At 43.8% G+C, this 24,551-nt stretch overlaps 1 protein-coding gene across 7 annotated transcripts in view; it reads left to right on the top strand.

Moving 5' to 3' along the window:
• CADM1 (cell adhesion molecule 1) overlaps positions 1–24,551 on the top strand; it is a 362,193-nt gene that overhangs the window by 279,459 nt on the left and 58,183 nt on the right. For all 7 annotated transcript variants that reach the window (XM_080640403.1, XM_080640404.1, XM_080640400.1 and 4 more), the window contains exons 2-4: positions 13,677–13,823; positions 15,753–15,905; positions 22,766–22,903. In XM_080640403.1, coding sequence (XP_080496529.1) covers positions 13,677–13,823; positions 15,753–15,905; positions 22,766–22,903 — 438 coding nt within the window. The remainder of the gene's footprint in view (positions 1–13,676; positions 13,824–15,752; positions 15,906–22,765; positions 22,904–24,551) is intronic.

Below are 24,551 nucleotides of genomic sequence, written 5' to 3' on the forward strand. Positions count from 1 at the left end.
CAGAGAAGCAAACAACCCTATAAACAGATGAATGATCGTGGAGCTGTCCGAGTTGTGAGTTCCGAGACTGAGGCAAGAACAGCACACGCAAGTCAGAGTCTGAGGGCAGGGGTGTCAGAACTGCCCAGGGAAGGCGAGTGGCCCTGGCGGGCTCCTGGGGATGCGGGAACGCCTCCACATCAGTGCCCGGCTGCTATAACAGATTGTAATAGATGGGTTTGGTGAGTGAAAATGGCATAAGATGTTAATGTCAATAACAAATTAATGTCAGTCACCAGTTTTTTATTGATTTGCTTCCTGCATTCAAAGTTATATTTTTACCTAAGAATATATTTATTGGTGTCAAAGTATATAATTGTCAAACTAAACCAAATATTATTAATTAAATTTTGTGTGTGCACTTTTCTTTCCTCTGTGTCACATGAAGGGAGAAAATTATAGCACCAGCACTCCCCCCCCGCCCCCCCGCCATGCCACAGAAGCACACCACTTAGTGGAGGTCAGGTTTCTAGGGACCTCAGGCATCCTGGACACCCCGGCTCATTAGTGAGCAGGAGCGGTCTCAACACCTTCCTCAGAGCTTTTGCAGTTGGTTGTAAAGGAAGGACCGTCAGTGAGAAGTGGCAGCAGCCTGGAAGGGAAGCATGGAGGGCACAACCCAATAGGCTGAGCTTGCTTAGAGAATGGCCAAGCCGGCCTACAGCTTTCATTAGCTCATGGGTCCTCCCCGTATATGACAGAGAAGGGGGAGGCAGAAAGCTGGTGGACATTGTTTTGTTTCTAATGTTTCATGCCATTTCCATGTTGGCCTTAGCAGGAGATTCGGTTCTGCAGAAAGCTCCTTCCAGGAGCCGTGCCCCCGAGGCTAGCTGGGTCCCTGGGGGCTGGCCATTGCGGTCCCCCGCGAGGAGCTGGTGTTCCCTTCCCAAGCTGGTGCTGGTGACGCTACTCTCCTTGGAACATGGAGACCACTCTCCCTGCCCCGTGTGGCCCTTGCTAAGGAGGGCTCCAGAAATACTTCATCATTAGTGCTAGAGATTGAAGCCGGTTAAAGTGTCCAGTCCTCTGCCTACACCTGCTATTCGCCTTCCACTTTTCAAGGTTGTGATGGTTGGATTTACATGATTTCATGGGAGTGATGAAGATGTTTTGCCTAACTCTGCTTTTCCGTCAGCCTTGGAATGAAAGAATAATGGCGAAAGCTCTGAAATGGGAAACGCAGCAGGTTTGGGAGATCAGAGGAAGGTCCTATCAGTTAGATACAGGCTGCACGTAGACGGTGCTGACGCTGATGAGGGAGCTGGAGGATGAAGCGTGTACCCGTTACTTAGCGTTGCTGGAGCATACAAATACTGCTGCACACATTTCCTCACTTGATCCTCACAATAAACCCCAGAGGAGAGATAGCTTTTACCCTTTTCAAAGTATAAAACCAGAGTCCGATTTCCAGTTTTCCCAGTTCCACCACTGGTCAGCTCAGAACTGCAGCAAACTCCTGCTCTCCAAGTCGGATGGTCCCGTTTCTCCCTGGATGCCCCTCACAGTGAACACAAGGCACAGTCACATCCTCTCAGACATTTCTCATTTCGGTGGTCATTCTCAAGGTATTGTCATGGTGGCACCAGTTTGGAACTCGGCAATCACGGAAGTAGCCTCTGGAACCTCCGTGGGCCACTTTCCACACGCAGTCCCCTCATCAAACTCGCACTTGCAAAGAGCTTCGCAACTCTGGTGTTTCTTCCCAGACTCAGCTGCGGCCAGCAACTCAAGAGCCCGGAGCCTTCAAAACCACCACTTGCTCTATGATGGACGGATGATAGAGGGAATAACTTACCAAAGCAAGGGGCTTCATCACAGGACCCACTTTTCTAGCTAAGAAATTGTCCATTTCGTATCATAGCCCAAAGCTTCTTGGCTTCCTGGTAGGAGACGGAAGCTGAATGGTGCAGAATTATTCAGCATGATGATTCTCATGGATTCACAGCTGTTATTTGAACAAACTATGTTGCGCACACTCGAAACACTCTCTAGAATAAGAATTGGAACACCCGCCCCCCGTTTCCCACTTTCTGTTTCTGTAGTAATTAATGTTAGTCAAAGCTGACATTCACTCTTGAGTCCATATCTGATGTCTTCCAACTGATATTCTTACTTGCTTGTCCTGTCGGCTCTAAGCTTTAAATTTGGAAGGTTTTCAATGGCTCTTGTTGGCAGAAAGAATGCACAAGGAGCTATAGAGAGAGACTGCTATTGCCAAATTTCAGCCACACAGATTGTCAGTACTAATGAATGCCCTTGAAGCAGATACTGCAAATGCTTGAAGTTGGAGTTGAGTGGCCTTTTGAGTCCAGATCATTCGGCAAAATAGACATCTTTCTTTTCTCTAAATACCAAAGGCCCAGTATTTGACTCTGGTATAGAGCTAATTTTATCAGTGTTGCAAATTGGAGCATCCTGATTGCTCATAGCTTCAAATTCCTTCAAATGCTGTGAGTATTGCTTTCGTTTTATTCCTGAGTCATAGGAATGAGATGTAGATTCTTCCACTAGTTCTTCCCTTTCTTTTTAGCGTTATAAAGCCTCATTAATATAGTAAGATTGTTAATAGCACCAGAGCCAGCCTTAAATAGACATCGGTTCAGATGTTGGTTCCAACCACATAAAGTTAACCTTTTTAAATCTCAGTTTTCTCAGATCTATAATGGGGATGATGATAAGATTGAAGCACAGGGGACTGCTGTGAGGATTAAATGAGATAATGTACAAAATGAAGCATAGCACCTGGCAGGAGAAAACATTGAAAAACTATGTTAGCTATTGTTATCATGCAGATGATTAAAATAACGCCCCCTCCAGAAACAGTGGGGCTTTTTTTGTACTAAAAAACTGTAAATAAATAATGAACCCTTTGGAAAAGAAAGAATGTGTTTCTCTTGCCTCCAGACGTGGGAAAAAGCAGCAGGCACTTCCCTTTTCTTCCCTGTGGTAGTAATCATTGTTACCTGTGATAGCCTTGGATCTTAAATATCTTATACTAATTGTCAGTATACACCCTAGAGGCAACTGCAGAGGGGGAAAATCAGCTTATAGTAAGTTGAAACAAAAAGTGCCTCCTGGCAAAGGGGAAAGGATATTGAATTGAGTACTTAAAGGCAGGGTATAAAAATCAGGGAAATACACGTGCCATCTCCATTGAGATTTGAGGTTGGGGTTGTAAGGAGGAAATTCAATGTAAAAAGCTGTAGAGCAGTTAGTAGCAGCAAGTATGGCAAATAGTCTGCATCTCTAACACGCTTAGGACTTAGGGGAATTGAGGAGAATCCGTTAAGCCCATGGCCACAGCAGAGCCAGTCGGGATCTCCACAGCTTTGAAATCTAACATCTCTCTCACAGAGTGAGAGCTCGGCTGCAGGCACTAAGGTCTGTTCCGGGTTAGAGAGAGTCCAAGTTCCCTTAAGTCTTTATACGAATAATAGAGCCTAATGTTTGTATCTTCCTTTGTGGTTTTCAAATACTTTAATATGTATTTTGAGCTATGATCCTGTAAACTTTTTGTTTGCATTATTAATAGCTCGTGGTTTGGGAAATGTAAATATCTTGATATGTGAATTAAATTAAAACTGTGGACTCCCATTATCCAGGCGTAAGCTAATTGGGTGATGTAAGAGTGAGATTTGTCAGCTACCAGCTTCTGGCTGCACAATGCATCCCTTTTAGAATGCCAGTTGCTTCCCCTTAGTCCACACTCATGGGCAGCCACATTTTGTACAACTGGTTTCCACTTTGCAAAGTAGTCATTTGGTACCAGTATAGCCCAGAGAATGTAGTCGCACTTGATCAGCTCATTAGCCGAGTGGTCGACGTGGAAAACCCGCAGATGGCCTGCAACAGGCTTTTGTAGTCTGAAACAGGGGTGCCACACAGATTTACGTTGCTACTGTAGCAGCCACTCCAAAAACTGTCCTCTTCTTCCTGTGCCATGAAAGAGCATCTCAGAACCAAACCTTGGCGAAGGCAGTGCTTGCTTCGCCAGCAGTTAGTTCTGGAGGAAGCCTCTGGCTTCAGACTGTTCTCTGGAGACCAAGGCAAGGGCGGTGGTTCTTTGTCAGTTAATACTTTTGAGAGCCTCTTCCTCCCTGGAGCCTACAGCAAATGGAACTGGCTCACAGGCCTCTCCTCAAGGTGATCTCAATGCCGTCGCACAGCAAATACCCAGTGACCTCCTGCTTTTGCAGGGCTCCCTTTTCTCCCCCTTTTCATTCTCATAGAGCCTGTCCACTGGAGGGAGTTTGCTTCAGGTCAGGCTATCTTCTCTCCACAAAAAGATACTATCTTTTTGGTGAGCAAAAAGGCCATGAAACCTGTCCAGCTATGAGAAGGAGTGAGAGGAGAGAAAAGTCTGGGGTTTTTACCTTTCAGTGTGAAGAATAAAGGGACTTAGTGATGATTATTATCTTTCATGGTTTAATTTTATACTCCTGTTTCTTTTATTGCCCTTCACTTCTTTGATACGTGAATTTTAATGAAAAAGCTAATTGGGATCTTGTTTAGTGGGTGGGTATCGCTCCACAAACAGTTGCCAGCTGGGATTGCACCTCTGCATTTTATGATATCATGCAGCTCAGACCTTAACATCATAATTGTTTGGCCCCTTTAGTGCTTTGGGCATTGATTAAAAAGGTCTATTGAGCTCAGAGTCTTTTAACAGGAAGGAGGCTAATGTGATGGTTAAAATTGAAATAGCACAGGCACAGCTGCTATAACCACTTGCCATTGTCACAGTCTTCCTCGAAAAGAGTTTTCAAACGTCCGATCAATGCTTTCCTTCCCGAGGAGGTGCTCATCCTCTATGTAAATTCGGTTGGACTGTGCTTGACCTCAGTTCTTCAGCCTTAATGTTGAAAACCAACAGATGGGAAGGTAAAAACAGCTCGATGCTTATTCATCTTCAGAGTTGAGACTCGGTCACCTTTGGTTTGGATGGAGTGAGGGAGCCTTTTCTTGGAAGAGAAAAGAAGCAGCTCCTTTTGCAGATAAATAGTGTAAGGCTAAAGGACTTCTTGGGGATAGCGAAGCTGAACATAATTCGTTACAATAACTTTTTTTTTTTTATTGTTTAAAGTATTACACATAGTATTACATACATCCCCTTTCCCCCCATTGACCTCTCCCCTGGTTGTTACAATTACTTTTGTCCTGTTTTTAAACCTGACTACTTCCCAGTTTATAAGATGACAGTGAAATTAACAACCAACTATTCACTAGGTAAGTTCTGTTGGGAACTGGCTGTGCTATTTCATAGCTATCTCTTCCAAGGGAGCTGCAGAAGACAAGGGATATTGCAAGACCCGAGGCTGGGAAGCTCGCCCTCTGTATGCCTGGATGAGCTTGATGCTCCATTAGCCCCGAGCTGCGTGCACAGTGGCCAGCCACCCTGGAGCATCAGTGTGCTGGCTGTCTCCCTGTGAGCATTTGGAAGTTAAAGGTGAAATTCCATCTTTAACCCCCTTGTGGTTATCTGAACAGTGATGAATGAACTGATGTGGTTCCCTGCAGACCTTTCAAAGGTGGATGAAGGATGGAATTTGAGCTATTTTTTTTAACCCAGGTCTTTTGCTTAATACAGCTTTTAAAATTAATGTCCTTTTTTGAATGCTAAGAAAACAAAGGGAATTTCTCCAAAGTGTTTGCAGCTTGACACAATGGGCTTAATTGGGGTCGAGAAGATGTTAGGACGGATGGAGAATGCCCACTTAGCTGATAAGACTGAGAAGTGGGGCCTTGTTATGAGCTGTCATCTCAACGTGTATTTAAACTCCAGCAAAACTGAAACATGTTTGCCATATAGATCATAATGACTCCAAAGGAGCCATTATGCTCTATTATGTAATTACATAATCAGAGCATGCATAGTAATCAGCTTTTGGAATTCAGTGCTAATCAAACATACCTATAGTATGTGTTTAAGCTAAAATAGAGAACGTTAATTTGCCATTAGTCAACTCAACAAGAACGTGCATACAGAATATCCATGAATAGCTTCATGTTGTGTCAGATGGTATTTTTTTGTTTTGTATTCAGGGGACAGCAACAATTTTAATTGAAGAAAAACCAGCACTGAGGCCTTACGCTTTACCTTGCAGTTCAAAAATGTGCCCCACCTTGTACTGATTATAAAAGAATATTAGATTAAAGTCAGTATTTTTTTCCTTCCCTAAGCTCAAGTAACTCAACAGTAATTATATTACGGGAGACGCTTATAAGATCCTGACCATCTCCATGTCATAGTGTTATAAATACTACATATAAAACAATAAACATTGAGCATATATTGCTTTTGTAATTAGAATTAAGCTAATCATTGAATGTTATTTAGAAACAGCCAAGAACAGAAGTGCCATGATGAACCGTTAGGAGATGCGACCTCCGAGCCTCCCGCTCACCATGTGGTTGTAGGCACGCGTCCTCCTGGATTTCATAGGGTTTTATGAAAAAGAAGGTGACCCATATGTTTTGGTCAGTGTCACATACTCCTGCCCACTCAGTTATTTGTTGAGTTGGTTTAGCTTAACTCTAAGCTTACGAGCTATCTGATTTGCATTCATTATTTTGGATGCAAACAATCAACATATTCAACTTTACTATTTGGGATGGCAAACCATGGAGGAGGGTCTACAAGGGTAAGAGGAGCTTTGCAAACAGCAGACTGAATGAATGCTTTCGATTTTAAATAAATGCTCAAGTGTCCACGAAGGTTGAATTAAAGACTTGTGTTTATGTTGAAGAGGTCTCACCCTTAACCTTAATCCACGGTTGACCGACCCTTCTTTTCGGACACTGGTTCTCACTGTCTCTCATCTGCACATTAGATGGCTAAAAATGTTACTGTAATATTTAAATGGAACTAAATCCTTTATCAAAAGCTTTCGTGGCTTGAACTTCAAATAATTTATTTTCAAATTACATTTATTGTAATTCTTATTAATTCAAATAGGTTTCTGATTTGATATAAAACTGTAAATGCAAGGAACAGTTTAATGAATTGAAAGATAGGGTTGAGTCTTTTAAAGGGAATGTACAAAATATGCTGACAATACTTGCTTAGATAGAAATCAAATCTTAATGGGTTTGTTAATGATTTGTAGTGAACACTGTCTTTACATTGACTTGCGGGGACATAGGCAGTTAGAAAGATTTTTCCCTCTGGCTTTCAACAGAACCTTAATTTTTTTCTCTTTTCCTGAAATGTGTTCACTTCTGGTGCTAGCCCTCAGAATCGTCCGCAGGAATTGCGGCGCCTCCTTGGCGATGGTTTGATATGGGTAGGGATTGTTCTTTCTAGTTGGGGATATAACCAACCGTTGTAAAAATGGGATCCGCTAGAAGCAGAAATGGGTGAAAAGCCGTTGGGAGCTTGAAGACAGAGGGCTCACACAACAGTAGAAAATAAGGTTTTCAAAGACACGCAAGTTTTTTGACTCTTTGATACCTCTTAGAGGGAAAGACTTAATCCCGAGCCTTTATTTTAATTAGTGTAAAATTTCAAGAATTAATGTGGCTTTTAAAAATGAATGCCTTACATTGCTCATCCGTAGGAGGGTTTTTGGAGTACCTGTAGTTTGGGGTAGACTTTGGCCTGTTTAGACAATGTGACTGTGCTGATTTATGCTGGGTTCAGACTTCCATGCAGCAGAGGGGACAGAGGTTTCCCTAACATGGATTTACTGAAGAAGTAGGTCGGGACTTGATCTGCTCCTTCTCTGGGCAACTGTCTTCCCAGCTACGAGTCCTCGGTGGCCCTCCGTGTCAGGAAGTTTCCATAGTTGCCACAGGATAAGCCTAGTTCTGCTCTAACTGTGACTTGCCCTTTCATTATGGACTCAGTGGAGAGACTCCCCAGCATAAATGAAGGGCTTTATTAAGGGCAGGCAGTGTGGGGAAGGGTGTCCTCTGGGCCCAGTGTGCTGAGGCAGAGAGAAGGCAGCAGCAGTAAACAAGGCGTTTTACATGCAGGACACTTCCTCTGTCATCTCCAAGTGTGTAATTGTGTTCTGGATAAATTATCGAAATAAAAAAAACTAGAAGTTGCTCAAAGGGAAATAACCCCCTTGAAAAACAAGTGCATGTTCCGAGGCAGCACCAGGAGAGCCTGGCAACAAATCCTCATGCTGGCTGGTTCCAGAGTACAGGCTGTATGGGCTGGGGGAGCTGACAGAGCTGAGTTCAAACGCCAGCAGCCACTTGGCTGAGGACATTGGGCAACTTATTAAAACAGCTCGTGTCTCAGGTGCTTTGTCCTCAAAGTGGGGATGTTGAAGACTCCAGGAGTTTGAGAGGGAAGAATGCACAGAGCAGAGCAGCTAGCTCAGCGCCTCACGCTGGGTAACCTTTTCCCTTCCTCCCTTGGGGTGCAGTAGAAGGCCTTTCTCAGTTCAACTCCTGCTGGGAGATTTGCCCCTCCCCCTGTCAGGTAGTCATATTGTTGATCGAATAGATTCCATCAATGGTAGTGCTTCGGGTAGGGTCATTCAAATAGCATTTATAATGAATGGGTGTTTCAGGAAAGAATCCGTGAGTTAAACTAATTGAAGATTGAATTAATAGGGGATTTATGAGCCAGCTACACCCCCAGCCTCACTCCAGTCCTCACCAACTCAGCTTGAAATGGTCCTTTCTAATCATCAAAATAAATGTTACTGTTTTTTAGATAATATGTTTTCTTTCTGGTAATGAATGCCCAGCCATTTCCAGTTGACCACAGGAGACTCGCCTGTGAGTGAATGGGCCTCTCCAATACCAGTTTTGTTTTTAGAAATTGTGGGGCAAATAGGGAAGTTGTTGGGAAGACAGTGGCTGATAGAAATTAAAAGTGGGTTTGGTTCTGTCTCCTGACCCTCGCCCGTCTGTACCAGTCAGCAGTCAGAAATGTCCGCACGTGTCAGGCCCCGTCCACCCTGAAAACAGATGTGCAGCTGTGAGCAGCCTTATCTTGTGGCTGTGGTGCGTGGTCCGTACTTGGCTTTTTTCTGCTCAGAACAGGTGCTGCATCTGCTAATTATGTTTTAGAAAATCGGGAAGGTTTTTAAAATGGGTTGTTTAAGAAAGGCACCGAAGTTGCCTGTTTGTACTCTTCTGCTGCACGCCATAGTGCATTTTGTAACAACCTAATTGTCATGATATCTATTTCAAGGGGAAATTCATCACGTCACAGTACGTCTCCTGTTTGGAAGAAATATTTGAGGATGTGAGCAGAAAGTATTTTTACTTAAAGGCTGCAGGCAGTTCAGAGTACTGACATGCATACATTTTCATCCCTGCCATTCACTTCCTTGCCTCACATAAATAGGTCATTATTTCATTTCAGCCATTGTGCAGCGTCTCAAAGTATGGAGCTCTATTTAATATAACTGCTGCCCAGCTGCCCCGTGTAATTTATGGGTGACATCCTTGGGCCACCATCATCAGCCAAGGCAGTTAGATATCTTTAAGCAAAATATTTCATTATCACTTATAGCAGTTTTAGATTAGTATTACAACCATGTTAACATAGCTAGGAATTGGCATTTTCTGAGACAGGATTTCAGGTCAGCCTTAGAAATTTCAAAAGATTAATACAGCAATGATGGTCTGCCATGGGTTTGCAGAGCGCGCCGTGTGCCAGGCACAGCCAGGGCCAGCACTGCAGAGGCCCAGCTGTCCCTGAATGGCTTCCCCATAAGGACACATTAAGGTGAGCTGGTCTTACATTATGTAATTATAAGTCATAATTAAGAATATTTAGACTTTCTCAGAAACAACCCCTTGGATTTTGTTTTATTACCTTCATTGCTTAAAATCATGGTCAACTCCTCTCTCATTCTTGGGCAAATATTTTGCGGCCTGAATATGAATAGAACATGCTACTCAGAATATGCTAGGATTCCAAGTAAAGACTAAAAGTATATAGTTATTTCCACAAGAACTATGTATTAAGAGCATAATTGAATTGCAACTGGCTTTCAGTCACAGTAGGTGCGCATAGCAGCGTCTGCAAGCCTGGGTTGTGTTGAGTGAGTAAGGCCTGCCACCTGTCCCTTGTTTACATGGAAGCTTCTCATTTGTGCTGCTAATAAGCTTAACTTCCTTCAGACAGAGGCGATCTCCCTCACAGCCCAGTGGACCCAGTTTGGTATTCTAACCTCCTCCAGGCAAGTCCCATGACTTGAGACAGTTACAGCATTTGAATGGTGCAGTTTAATGTTTCCTTCGTTTTCTTACTAGACTGGGTTTCCCCAAGGACAAGAGGTATTGTCCTTCCTGCACATCCTTCTACCAGGGCCAGCTAAACCACCTTGAGGAGCTTGCTTCATTGGCAAGCATTCCCTTGTTCTTTTCTCAAATCTGGGAATAAAGTGCTCCCTTCAGAAGAAGGGTTCTCATCTACCGAGGAAAACTAAACAGTCCTTCATTTCTCCTGGTCACTTTTTCTCCTGCTGCTACACTGTGGTACTTCAGCCCACTAAGCTTTCCCTATGCGTCAAGCCAGGTAGGCCTGCCCTTACGCACCCCAGCCCGGGGGCCCGCGTTCTCACACCCGGATGGGAGATCTCAGGGTGGATTTCATTTCAGTTTATTCCTCAAGCACCAAGAATTATTTACCTGTGGAGCTAATAATTTCTCCTTATCCCTCTAGTTTCCTCTGTTCTGATCCTCACCAGTGACTGGTTTATTTCTAGGTGGATTTGGCTAAAAGCCACCTCAGACACCCCCTTCGCAAGCTTTCCCACTGTGGCTTGTCGAAAAGGGTCCCCCAGCAGAACCAGGGTTAGCAGGTGGAAACCCTTCATTTACTCTAATTGCATCTCTTTCTATGCTGTCTTGTTGTGTGTGTGTGTGTTTTTTTTTTTTTTTTTTAGAATAGTATTTACCTTTGACCTTTGTTTCTTAATGTGACAGTTTTATAAGGGAGTGACTAAGCTATGCTGAGTTGATACATAATTATATAGAGAGCTCCTTGAGAGCAGGGACACCGAGCCTTAGTTCTTGTAAACACCCTACCCCCAACATATACTAGTTGCTTAATAACTGTTTGGATTTGACATCTAGAAAAATGGTGGTGATGGAGATGGTGATGATGGTGATGACAGCCACCACGGATTCAGTTTTATGAGAAGCTAGACACAGTGCTATGTGCTTTATATTTATCTATCTTAATCCCCCAACAGGTCTATGAGATATCTTTTAATTACATCCCCATTTTGTGAGAAACTGGCCCAAGGTCTTTAGAAGATTTACCTGAGATCCTTCAGCTCAGAGGCAATCTCTCTCTTCCTCTTCCTGACCAACCATATACCTTTGCCTGTACTACACTTTCGTTCTGTATGCGGAGGTTAGGTCTCAGTTTTCATCCACATTGCAGCTTCTTAAAGGCCAGAACAATGTCATATTCTTCTATATCCCCTGCTATGCCGGCCGCAGGATTGGACATTGGACAATGGCTTCATCTTTTGCTTTTCAATTGCACTCTTCTGTCCTCCTACCTGTGCTGCGGAGCATTTAGGACATAGATGAGAGACTCTAATTACAATACTAAGGTTAGAAGCACCAAACCAAAGCAGATTTGCAGGTCCACCTGAGGCCAGTGGACCAGAAGCCCTGCCTTTCTGGCGTGTTCTGAAAGGGGTTTTCCAAAGGGCACAGCTCAGTACTGCCTGGGACTTCACATAAGTCAAGAGGGTGTGCGTTTCTGAAAGCAGAACTGTAAGAAACTGAACTGTAAGCCTTCTCAGGATTTTATTGGGATTCCAAGGAATTAGAGTTGGTAGGTCCTCATTCCCACACAGTACATAATTGACCTGCCTATACAGTAGACACCTCTTGTCCATGGTTTTACTTTCCATCGTTTCAGTTACAGTTAACCGTAGTCAGAAAATACTAAGTGGAAAATTCCAGAAATAAACAATTCATACGGTGTAAATTATGAGCATTCTGATAAGCATGATGAAATAGCGTATTGTCCCGCTCTGCTCCACACGGGACATGCGTCCTCCTCTTGCCCAGCAGCTCCACGCCGCAATGTGCCCTGCCCGCTAGCCGCTTAGCAGCCCCCTCAGTTGTCACATTGATGTTGCAAATCAACCCCAGTGCTTGTGTTCAAGTCACTGCAGTTTACTTACTAATGGCCCCAAAGCGCCAGAGTGAGGATGCTGGCGATTCAGTGTGCCAGAGAAACCTAAAGGCCTCCTGTAGTGACCAGGTGGAAGTTCTCAACTTCATAAGGAAAGAAAAACATTCTATGCTGAAGTTGCTAAGATCTATCTAAAACTTCTATCCCTGAGATTGTGAAGAAGGAAAAGGAAATTTGCGTTAGTTTTGCTGTTGCACCTCCAACTGCAGAAGTTATGGCCACAGTGCACGTTAAGTGCTTATTAGTTAGGATGGGAAAGGCATTAAATTTGTGGCTGGAAGACTTGGATGCAAGACATGTTCTGATTGACACCATGTGTTGTGACAGAAAGCATTGAGCCAACCAGCAAGGGGTCCCCGAAACGAGTGACACCAGGCCATTTACTTCAAGTGAGGGCTGGTCACAGATTCAGACTAGGTTTGTGCTGGGAAATGTAAAACTTAGAGAGAGAGAGAGAGAGAGGAGAGACTACATTCAACTTTTATTACAGTGCACTTGACCCTTGAACAACACAGGTTTGAACTGTGTGGGCCCACTTATCCATGAATTTTTTTTTTTAAGAAATACATATAGTAGTATAAATGTGTTTTCTCGTTCTTAAGATTTTCTGAATAGCATTTTCTCTTCGTTAGCTTACTTCAGAGTAAGAACATTACAAGTATATAATATACGCTTACTATATGTATATAAATACATAGAACATACACAATACATGTTACTAGAATGTTCACGTGATTGTTCTGGTCAACAATAGGCTACGAGTGGTTAAGTTTGGGGAGTCAAATGTTATATGTGGATTTTCGACTGCATAGGTAGTTCAGGAGCCAGTTGTATACTGTTATAATTGTTCCATTGTATTACCGTTGTTGTTCATCTTTTACTGTGACCAGTTTATAAATTAAACTTCATCATAGGTATGTACGTATAGAAAAGAACATAGTACATACAGGGTTCAGTAGTATCTGTGGTTTCAGGCATCCAGAGGGTCTTGGAACATACCCCTGTGGATAAGGGGGGACCACTGTGCATTGGGAATGCTGACACCCACTAACAAGACAAGATTGTTTAGTGGGCCGTCCGTCCTACCTGCTTCTAGTAGGTGGTCCCTTGAGTTTTCTGTGAGGTGGCCAAATAGCTCAGCTCAAGGGCCTGTGAGCTGAGGCCAAGTACACACGCCGCTTGACCTCACTGTGACAGCTCAGCTCCTCATAGAAGCCGGCACTCGGACCTTTCCACTCACACAGGCCTCCACTCGCACAGGTCCTGGGGCTGGACTGTGAGCGCCACACCCTGGGGGCAGGGGCATTCCAGGCTGCTGTATTGTGCTTCTAGATCCACTTGGACATTAGACTCATGCTACAGCCCATGCAGAGAGGAGGGGAGCCTTACCCAGTGCTGCCACTGGTTTCCCATTCCTAATGCGCTTCCTGCTTCTCATTTTAATTGATCCCATTAACCAAATTTTAATTTATGGAAAATTCTTTCTGATCTTTTTTCTCTTTTTTTTAAGGCGATGGACAGAATTTGTTTACGAAAGATGTGACAGTTATCGAGGGAGAAGTTGCAACCATCAGCTGCCAAGTCAATAAGAGTGATGACTCTGTGATTCAGCTCCTGAATCCCAACAGGCAGACCATTTACTTCAGGGACTTCAGGCGTAAGTGTCCGTCTCTACAGTATTAGACAGCAACTGATTTTCCTACATGTTGTCTTGATAAAGAGATTGCCAAGACTTCTCTTTTTAGCTTAATGTTAGATGCTTAAAGTTTAGTCAGTTCTCCAGAAGGGGAAGAGATGTGCAGTCATAATCTTTCTACTTAATAGAAACCTTGAATGGTCCCTTTTAAAAGCAAGGAGGTCTTATTTTGCAATGGGAATTGATTGTAGTCATTCAAGGTGAATTGCAATTGAGTCCCAATACTTCACTGATACAAACAACTCAAATAGGGGAAGGCCAGGAAAGTAGGGCATACTAAAAGGTAATCTGTTTGGTTTGAAGATTGAAATTTTCAAGGCAATCTGAACCTATAAAGACAAAACCAAACCTCCTGTCACCATAGCACCTCTAGTATGTGGAGGTATCCCTGTACGAAAACCTTTGCAAATGGAGGGTCACAGAAGTGAATCCTGGACACTTACCTGCATATCACAGCAAGGGTGCAGGTGGGTGCCCGGGCTGGTGGAGAGCCAGAGAAGGTCTTTTGAAACTTGGTTTGAGAGTCTTGGTGCCCAACAAACAGGTGTGGAGAGTCCCCTTTGCCTTGTTTTCATCCCACCGCAGTGTTCATGACCTGTGGACAGTTGAATAATCTAAAGAATATTTGAGAGGATAAAGGGGAGAAGCCAGGTTTTCATTCTTAGAGTAAATTTTTGTCCTTATGTAATAATCTAGCCTTTGCCAATATTAATATAAGGACTTTAAATGTGAATATCCTATATAATAAAAGGCTAATATGCAAATTGTCCCCTAGACCAGGAGTTCGACCGTAGTTCAACCAGGGGGCGGGGCCAGCCAGCCAACTACCCATGGTCCCTCCCCCAGCTGGCCCTGCCCCTGATCACCCCCCCACGCTGATCCGGGTGGGCTGGCCAGATGCCACCCATGCACGAATTCGTGTACTGGGCCTCTAGTTTGCTGTGAACAAGTAAGTCCACATACATTGCTTTCCTGTGTTCTGCCCAATTGGCTCCCACTGTGCTTAGGAAACTGCAGGGTGACGTCAAGGCCTCCAGGGGCACCTGGTCACCTTCTATCCCTGAGAAGTTCCACCTCAAATCATATCAATAACTAGAGGCCCGGTGCACGAAATTCATGCACTTGGGGGCGGGGTCCCTCAGCCCAGCCTGCGCCCTCTCACAGTCAGGAACCCCTCGCTCCTTACCGCCCACCTGCAGCAGAGGCGGGAGAGGCTCCTGCCACCGTTGCTGCGCTCACCAGCCGTGAACCTGGCTTCTGGCTGAGTGGCACTCCCCCTGTGGGAGTGCACTAACCACCAGGGGACAGCTCCTGCATTGAGCATCTGCCCCCTGATGGTCAGTGTGCATCATAGCGACCGGTCGTTCTGCTGGTTGTTCCACTGTTTGGTCAATTTGCATATTAGGGTTTTATTATATAGGATACCAAATACAAAGATACATCCAAATTAAATTGGATTATTTTTTTGTAAATTTTTAAATGATTTTTATAAGTCCTGCTCCCTGAACTTCCAGTGCCAAGGGGACTCCTGGCCCACCTTCTTTCTCTTTTCTTCTTACCTCTGTTTGACAGAGCATCCAAAACCATTTCAGTAAGGGCTGAACTCTGACGCACTGAGGCGGAGGGTGTGTGTGTGTGAGTGCGTGTACATGTATGTATACACACTCACACGTGCACTAGTCTCCTTTGGACAGGTTATTTGTCCACGTGTGGTTAGTACAGAAGCCCAGGCAGTAACTCGGGAAGTACAAAGGGTACCTCCCCTCTGGGTGCGGGAGACTCAGCGTTTCTACTCTGCCGCTACCTTTCCAGGCACCTGCGTCTCCCTCTGCTGGGGTAGGGAAGCAGACTGTCCCTGTCTTATTCACAAACCCTGTGCTTTGTTCACAGCTTTGAAGGACAGCAGGTTTCAGCTGCTGAATTTTTCCAGCAGTGAACTCAAAGTGTCGCTGACAAATGTCTCCATTTCTGATGAAGGAAGATACTTCTGCCAGCTCTACACTGACCCCCCGCAGGAGAGCTACACCACAATTACAGTACTGGGTGAGAGGCACAGCGTCAAGGGGAAGGGGACTGTTCTTGTCTTAGGCAGGCCTGCCGCCCATCTGGCGGAATTTTTAAAGTAGCCTGTTTTGCGAAACACTCTGAGGAGCATGACCAGTCTGTGCAGATCCCACCTGCTCTGGGGTTACAGACCTCAGGCTCTAGAAGCAACGATCAGGAGGATTTGGAACCTCAGATGAATTCCTCACCATGGATATGCCATTGCTCTAATTGCTAGGATTGTTTCCTTCTGTGCAGGAGGGGCTCTGCTATGAAATCCGCCTAATGGTTTGTCCTTCTGAGTTACACCTCCTTTAATATTGTCCTCCTATTCCTTATTGCCTTGTTTATTGCTTATACTCTAGATCATGCTGTAGCGATCATATACTTTGCCACAGAATTGCCACCATTGGACATAAAAGCATTAGGATCTCCCAGGGCGAGAAGGCTGCTGAAGGGCCGCTGGGGCACCTCTGGAGAGTCCGCGTCTTCACTTGAAGTCACCAGATTGTGGCTTTCGGCAAATCCCAGTGGCCAGGTTCCCGTGTGTGTGTGTGTGTGTGTGTGTGTGTGTGTGTGTGTGTGTGTGTTTTGAGATAGTCCGCAGATCCCCTGTGTTGGAGGAGGTCAGAATTGGTCTCCTTTTAGACAGACTTATACTTCAGTGCTCACCACCAGCTGATCGGATTTTGAAACCAAGTTTTCAAGGACGCACACTGTAGCGTGAGGCAAGATCTCTGATTTGCACCTTCGGGGAAGTGATGAATCAAAGTCTATTTGAGGCGGCAGGCTGCAACTTTCGGTGTTATGATAGGAAGATTAAAGAGGAAAGATAAATATGAAGAATGGTTTTGCTTGGTGTTTGTGACCATATATGTATTTATGGATGTACATATTGAGCTACTGCCTCAGTACTTTATTTAAACACAGCTGTAGAGGGAAAATTTTTTCTATTCATTAAACTAAAACATGTCCCTAACACTTACATACATGTTCTTGATAAGAGGAATACTGACTTCAGAAAGCCATGTTCCAGGTCTGTCCATACAGTTTCAAATGTGGTCTGTGTTAATGACGGCAGCTGTTAGGTGTTCCTGTTTGATTGTAGCTTTGACCCACGCAGACCTGCAGAAGTAGGGAGTGTGGGCCAAAACCGGTTTGGCTCAGTGGATAGAGCGTCGGCCTGCGGACTGAAGGGTCCCGGGTTCGATTCCGGTCAAGGGCATGTACCTTGGTTGCGGGCACATCCCCAGTGGGGGGTGTGCAGGAGGCAGCTGATCGATGTTTCTCTCTCATCGATGTTTCTGGCTCTCTATCCCTCTCCCTTCCTCTCTGTAAAATATCAATAAAATATATTTAAAAAAAAAAAAAAAGAAGAAGTAGGGAGCGTGGAAGGTTTTGCTGAGACGGCTGTTCTGGTATTTTGGAAATGTACCAAAATCTTGAGCATGCATTGGACCTTCCCTGTGCATCTGCTTGTACAGAAGCATTTGAGAACACCATTTGCTGATTGGAGTAAGTCATTAGTGGCATGGACCTCAACTTCACCATTCACCCACTTCCCCACCATAGTTTATGGCTTTTTAACAAGAGTGATGGCCAAAAAAATGGAATATAGTTACGGATTCTGAATTTTCAGAATGTCTTGTTACATATACCTTTAAGTGTGAATATCTTTATTTCAAAGAAAGAAATAGTAATAGCAGAGCTCGGTCATCTGCCCGGTGACAAGCACAGAGTGAGAACCAAGAATCAAGGCTGACCCAGACCTCGTGTTTTCTCAGAACCTTGTGTCTTCTAGCCTAGGTTGCTTTCAATAAAATCCTGAAACTGCCTTTCCAGATGTTTTCCCTGGAAGAGCACATCTTTTGTTTTCAAGAGTATATCTGCCCTTGGGAAGCAGTGTATGCCTGTCAGTTTCCAGCGTCTGGTACATTTGTCCTCAGGCCCCCTAGGCAGGAGGTCTGACTGCGCACACCCAGTGCTTTCTCAGGCCCCCTAGGCAGGAGGTCTGACTGCGCACACCCAGTGCTTGGGGTCAGCATGCCAGCACTAGGCTCTGAGAGGAGTTCTACCTGTAATGCTTTTGGAGGCCTGATTATTCTAGAAGAAATAGGTTCCTGCCGATTGTATAGAAGCATTAACTTAAATATACTTGAAAGTAATGCTACTAGATACTCTTTCTGCAGATAATATGTATTTATTTAATATTCTTCCTATTGAATTTACTGTTTGATGGAGTAAAATTGTTGTCATCAGTGTTTGAGTCTTTCATTTTCCAACATCTGGCAAATTCCACTGATACTCAAATATTCAAACCTTTCTTATACGGTGTGGAATTTTTAGATATATAGTAAAAGAAGAAGGCTACATTAGCATCTCCATTTCTGTCCGTAGTCCTCTGGAGAGGCCTCAGTGTGGCCATGCACAGATGCCCTGCCTCGATGGGTTGAAGATGCTCATTTTAGTGCATCTTAGTCGTTTGAAGCATCAGCAAAGAATTCAGCATCATTAAAAGACATAGAGATGGGTATTTGTTAGTTACTATCATGTTTATGTTCTTACCTATGTAAAAACTGAAAACTCCTATGACATTTTGCATGCATTTCTTTCTCCAGTTCACAGTGTAGGACTCTTCTATGTACTGCTGTTCATTGGAGGAGATGAACAAGAGAGAAAATACACTGCTTTAAGATTACTGCAGTTACTGGTAATAGTAGCCAGTATTATTATACCCCTGTCCTTCCAAGATTAGTGTTCACTCTTAAGATTCCAGGAACAGGAACTAATTACTTTAAAGTGTCTTAGAGTGCGATTTCACGTGCTGATCAGTTTTAAGACCCCTCTCGTTGTAATTAAGGTGGCATCCTGAAATTGCTGATTTTTTTTAATGCTGTAGGTTTAATGCTTATAATTGGCACTCAGATAGATTTGAGACTGGCTAAGGAAAACTGTACCATTTCTTTGCTATTTTTTAGTATTTCCTTCTATGTGACTTTCATTCAGGTTTTCATCCACACGCACTTCCTGGGATATAGTTTTGGTTATTTGCATTAGTGGCCGCAGGCAGTTTTTACTAAATGTGCCTGTTTAGTGGGACCATGTGTAAGTGTACTCTCTGGTTAGTAGCAGTTTTCATTCATTTTTTTCTAAATGGATTTTTATACTTTGCTAACCTCGTTTGTATTAGAGTAGGCATAATGAAGTTAAAGGGAAAATAGGGTAGACTTAATAGACCAAAGTAAACTTTAAGATTTTCTTGTTCAACCCCCATTTTTGGAAAGATATACCTAAATCACTTCATGTATATTTTCCAAAGCTTTCTCGCTCTGAAAGAAAGAAGAAAGAAAGAAAGAAAGAAAGAAAGAAAGAAAGAAAGAAAGAAAGAAGGAAGGAAAGAAAACAAAACTGAGCGGCGTGGTTGGAGTGGCTTGGTTGGAGTGTCGTCTTGTACATTGAAAGGTTAGGGGTTCGATTCCAAGTCAGGACAGGTACATAAGGCAACCAATAACTCTCTCTCTCTCTCTCTCTCTCTCTCCTTCTCTTTCTCCCTCTCCCTTCCCCTCTCTCTTGAATCAATAAGCATATCCTTGAGTGAGGATTAAAAAAAATCTGAGAGAAGTCAACTTTATAACTGACATCAATATAAGCCATTGGGACTCACATGATCAAATTTCATTTTATATTTGTAAACCAAAGAACTCCTATACTTGACTGTTTCTTCTAATCTTAGTAATGATCAGAGACACTGGCCACGGTCTTGGGAAAACTGTGGACTTGGAAGTAATCATTTAACTACGTCTCAGGCTGCTCTTGTCCACAAGGAACAAGTCCTTTATTTTTCTACATTGGTCACAGTTTCCAACACTTTTGAAGTTTTCCACAAGTTTACCTCAGCCATCCACTTAAAGATGACTTCAGCTCTTCAGGAAGGTAATCCTGAGATTAGCATTGTTAAGGGAATCGCCCTGAAGGGTTAGGGAACTTAGGAGCACAGTTGACCCTTGAACAACAGGGTTAGGGTCACGACCCCCTCCCCCCCTCCACTATCAAACCCCCCCCCCCCGCCACAGTGGAAATCCACAAAGAAATTTTAGTCAAAACTTAACTGCTAGTAGCCTACTATTGACTGATAACACAAACAGTCCATTAACACATATTTTTATATGTTATATGTATTATATACTGTATTCTTAAAATTCGGTCAACTAAAGAAAAGAAAATATTAAGAAAAGCATAAGGAAGATAAAATATATTTACAGTATTTATTGAAAAAAGTCTGTGATAAGTGGATCCGCACAGTTCAAACTTGTGATATTCAAGGGTCAGCTGTGTATCTTTTGCTAAAAAATGGAGCATTAACAGGAAAATACTAACAGTAGGTGATCCAGATGAGGACCTGTTCACTGCCATCACTCTGTCTGCCCCAAGCGAGGTCTAAGAGGCATTGGTTGTTCTCCTCTGGCCTTGTTTTTATCCACCCCTTCCTCATCCCTACTCAGAACCAGCAGACAATGTCCTAATGTGGAAAGAGCAAGCCATCAGCATTCTGACCATCTCAGTCTTAGGGAAAGCATAAGAAATACCAATGGAGATGAACAGCTGGTGGAGGTGATGAGGAAAGCTAAGGTATCTAAAGGCTCAGCATGAGAAAAGGAGAGAAATGAAGAAAGAATACCCAGCATCACACAGAAAACAGACATCTGACAAAGACCGTGTTGACCGTTGAGACGTGACAGTGATACAACTGGATCTGTTCCATCACACAGAGCGACCTTCCCATGTTCCTGGAGCTGTATGGCTTCAGGCTCTGACTGACTCCGGGCTTACTCTTTCCAGGAACGCAAGCTCCATGCATGGCACCAGCCTTAGCTGCTTGCCTCTGTCATGTCCTCAGGGGCCTACCTTCCTTGCCTACCCCGCACTGGATCTAAGTTTCCTTACACTGAGCGGCGTCCCATCAATCACAGTGATTGACTCTCATGTCTACATTTGTGGGGAGGACTTTCCTAGTTTTTTTACTCCTTGGTTGTTTGCCCTTTATCATTTCTTACTCTGTTCCTTATAGTTCGCCAAGATCTTACTATCTTTAGGCTCGGACAATCTTTTCCTCTCACATTTGCTTAAACAGCATTTTCTTCAATATCCCTATTGTACTGCACTCAAAATTCAGTAGTCTTGGTTGGCGCCAGACATCTATTCTGTGTTCCCTACCAAATGTCTAGGTACATGCGATGAGAACCTAGAAGCTACCTGATTGTCATCCAGCAGAGATAAACTACGTTTAGGAAATGGCTAGCTGAAGTTGTCCCATTTACTGTTGTAACTGCCTTTCTGAGTCTCTAAAATGCTAACAGATGTGCAACTCCAAATTGGATATTAGACTCTCTCTTTATGCTTATTTTTTCCTAAAGTGTAAGCTAGGGTAGTTCTTTCTCATGTTTAACTACTCATTGGGGCCATATCACTTTAGCAACACATCCAATTGAGCAAATGTGCTATTTTTCTCTTTCATGGCGAACAGCGAGGAGGCCTGCTTTTGATCTAGTAGGTACCCATCACCACCACACTGTCTTGCTGAGAAACATATGCAGCAAATCATTTCCTTTTCCATCGTCCTCTACAGGCATTTGCACCTGCTTTAACTCAGCATAAAAGTCTTCCTGTGGAAAGAAGTCTTCCTTTTTCCACATCAGAGCAGGTGGAAATCCCAAATACGTGCTTTAATCCCATAATTTTTTGAAGCAGTATCAGATTTATTATTCAACTTGATCATGAGATGGCATGTGTATACATATTTAATTTCTTGTTTCTCTTCTGAGTTGAGGGACTTATTAATCATGTCTCAGAACTGTGTGCTTCTTCGTGGTGGTCAGGGCACATACTCCTAGATTCACGACACGGAATTTGGCATTCTTACTGACTTCTATTTCAAGAAGCTGGCATGGCACCTCATATGAAGTTTCACTGTCGCTTAGTGTCATAAAAAATAACATGATTTCTTCATCATCGTCTTCATCCTACATACTCTTGATTTGATATTCAGCATTTTAGCCACAAAATATTTTTTATTTTATCACATGTATGTTTAATATACTTAGAGAAGGGTGGTTTTAATTCTGGTTAATAAAACTACTTGCAACTACTTAGTGGTCTTTTCTACCTTTGGTTTCCAAAATCTGGGGCATTTAGAATATGGAAAGTTACTGCAAATGAACGGGCATTTCCTGCATTACTGCATCTTCATAGAAGGATTTTTTTATGTGCCGCCCATCGGAGGTAATGATTACATTCTGGATCTCTGAGTGGTTTTGATTGAATGGAACTGGTTCTGAGGCACACTTTTCTGTGGATGTTCATGGTGAGGGATTCTTTTAAGGGACTCCAAGTTTCTGATCTTTGCTGGTTGACTGTAGATTCTTTCATATGACGATTGAAATCAAAGGGTTGAGTTTAAGGAGAAAGATTTCTTTCAGAGACTTCCAGGTAAGGATGATACCTTGAGTTGTGGGTACTCCTATTGCTTTTGTCTCTTCTTTTGGTCAATCTTTAAATGACTGCTTTGTAACTAATCTATCTATATTGTTATAACTTGGTCACTGGTAACTGAGGGGTAGGAGACTGGTCATTTTGTAAGATACTTTAGGACAGAAATTCTGAATAGAGCGATTGTGCATAATTCACTTTATTTGATGATGAGTTTGTATTTTTCCCTTCCAGTGTCAGTTTGTTTTAAATTCCCATCAGAAATGTCCATTACTTGTCTCTGATTTGAGAACGGTGGTGCTAGTTTCTAATGAGTGGAAGGCTGCGTGCAGGAGTTGATTCTGTGTGTAAACGCACACACGTTTGCTTTGCAGTGCCACCACGTAATCTGGTCATCGACATCCAGAAAGACACGGCCGTGGAGGGTGAGGAGATCGAAGTCAACTGCACGGCCATGGCCAGCAAGCCAGCCACGACTATCCGGTGGTTCAAAGGCAACACGGAGCTCAAAGGTGAGGTGCCACCAGGTCCCAGGGGCAGTTTCCCTTTGGGGAAACAAGAGGGAAATGCAACCCATGCCTCAGAACAAAGACATTCGTCTAGATGTGGTCTATCATCACGTACTAAACGCGTGGGGGCAAAGCATAACTGCGTGTTCCTGTTCCAACCCGTGTCCTCATTCTGTGGTTTGAGGGTTTATGGTAGTGGGTGTCACTGTGAGCTGGAGCTACTGTTAGAGCTGCCCAGGGCTCAGGCTGTCCATGTTGTTCCCTCAGTTCTGCTTGCTCTTACTCGACAACTCAGGGTGGTCAGAACTCCAAGTCCTCACGTTATCCATTTAAAAAATGTATGTCAGCCTTCACCATGTGAACTGCAAGTCACCCTACCACCGGCTGCCCTGTCATCTGTCCAGTGTGCCCTCTAAGCAGTGGCTGCGGCGGGCGGAGAAGGTCACCTTCCTTGTGAATTAGCAGATACCACCTTGTGTGTGAAACCTACCGTTCAGTTTCCCTGGCCATGCTTTTGCGCAGTGTCTGGTGTGGTGGCCAGCAGGCGGCCCCTGCACCCTGCTCCCATTGTCTCCCCAGGCTCAGCCATTCCAGGCTTCCGTCCTAGATCTCAGATAACTGCTACCTTACCCGCTGCTTCGGCTGCAGATGCAGCCTTGCCCCTCCCCGCCCCTTCTGTCAGTTATCCTAAGCCCTCATACGTGTTAGCATCCAGTTCTCTCCTTTGGGAGGTTGCCTTGGGAGTCGCAGCCAGCACAAAGGACTAGGCTGAGCTCCTGGTCACGTGACAGAGATGCTGCTGTGTGCCTCCATTTTCTCTTATGGGCATATTGATATTATATACAGCATGGGGTTCTTATGAAGATGAAATGAGTGAATATTCGCAAGTCATGTAGCTAGTGTCTGTATGTGCTTGTTAAGTAGATGAAGGGCACCAGGAGGAAAGGAACAGTCCTCAGAAAGGGGACATAAAAATCTCTACCAAACCAGATAAATCTGTGTAGCAGCTCAAGTTTCAAAAAGCTTGCTCTGTTTCACTCTCCTGTTTCCTGGGTGTGGTTTTGAAAGGAAGGAGTTTCTCATTTCCCCTCTGCTTTTCTGTCTGAGTGAATTGAGCCATTAAATGTGTACCGATACGTACAAAACATTAAAAGAAAGTTAATGGTGCGTCTTGTCCCAGGGAGTGCGGGTTTAGGAATGGACTGTGTTGGCCTATTCATCCCATCCGGAAGCCTCCCCAGTGGGCACGGCTTCCATCTGGCCTGAATCCCGCAGCTTGCTTTGCTCTACCCACACTCCTGCGTGTGTGGTGGCCTTTCAAAGGTCTCAGAGCTTAAACATTTCAATTACAATTTCAACATGCAAATCCATTTTGTTACTTTCCCACTTGATTGATGCTGGTGGGGTGGGGTAGTGGTGTTTATACTTCTCCTGATTAAGTTACTGGGGGGCTCTGGGTGATGCCCCGGAATTTCTAAACCAAATGACAGCCTAGTGGACGGGTGGCACACTCTTCTCTTCCCCTTTCCTGAACACCTTAAGCAGTCAGATGTCAAAAAGGTTCAACCTTCAGTTGCCTTTAGGACAGAAGAAACATGTAATATATTTAAATGAAAATGGTATATGTTATGTATAGTTGAAATATATCCCT

Source organism: Plecotus auritus, assembly GCF_963455305.1.
Source record: "Plecotus auritus genome assembly, chromosome: 9".
NCBI lineage: Eukaryota > Metazoa > Chordata > Mammalia > Chiroptera > Vespertilionidae > Plecotus > Plecotus auritus.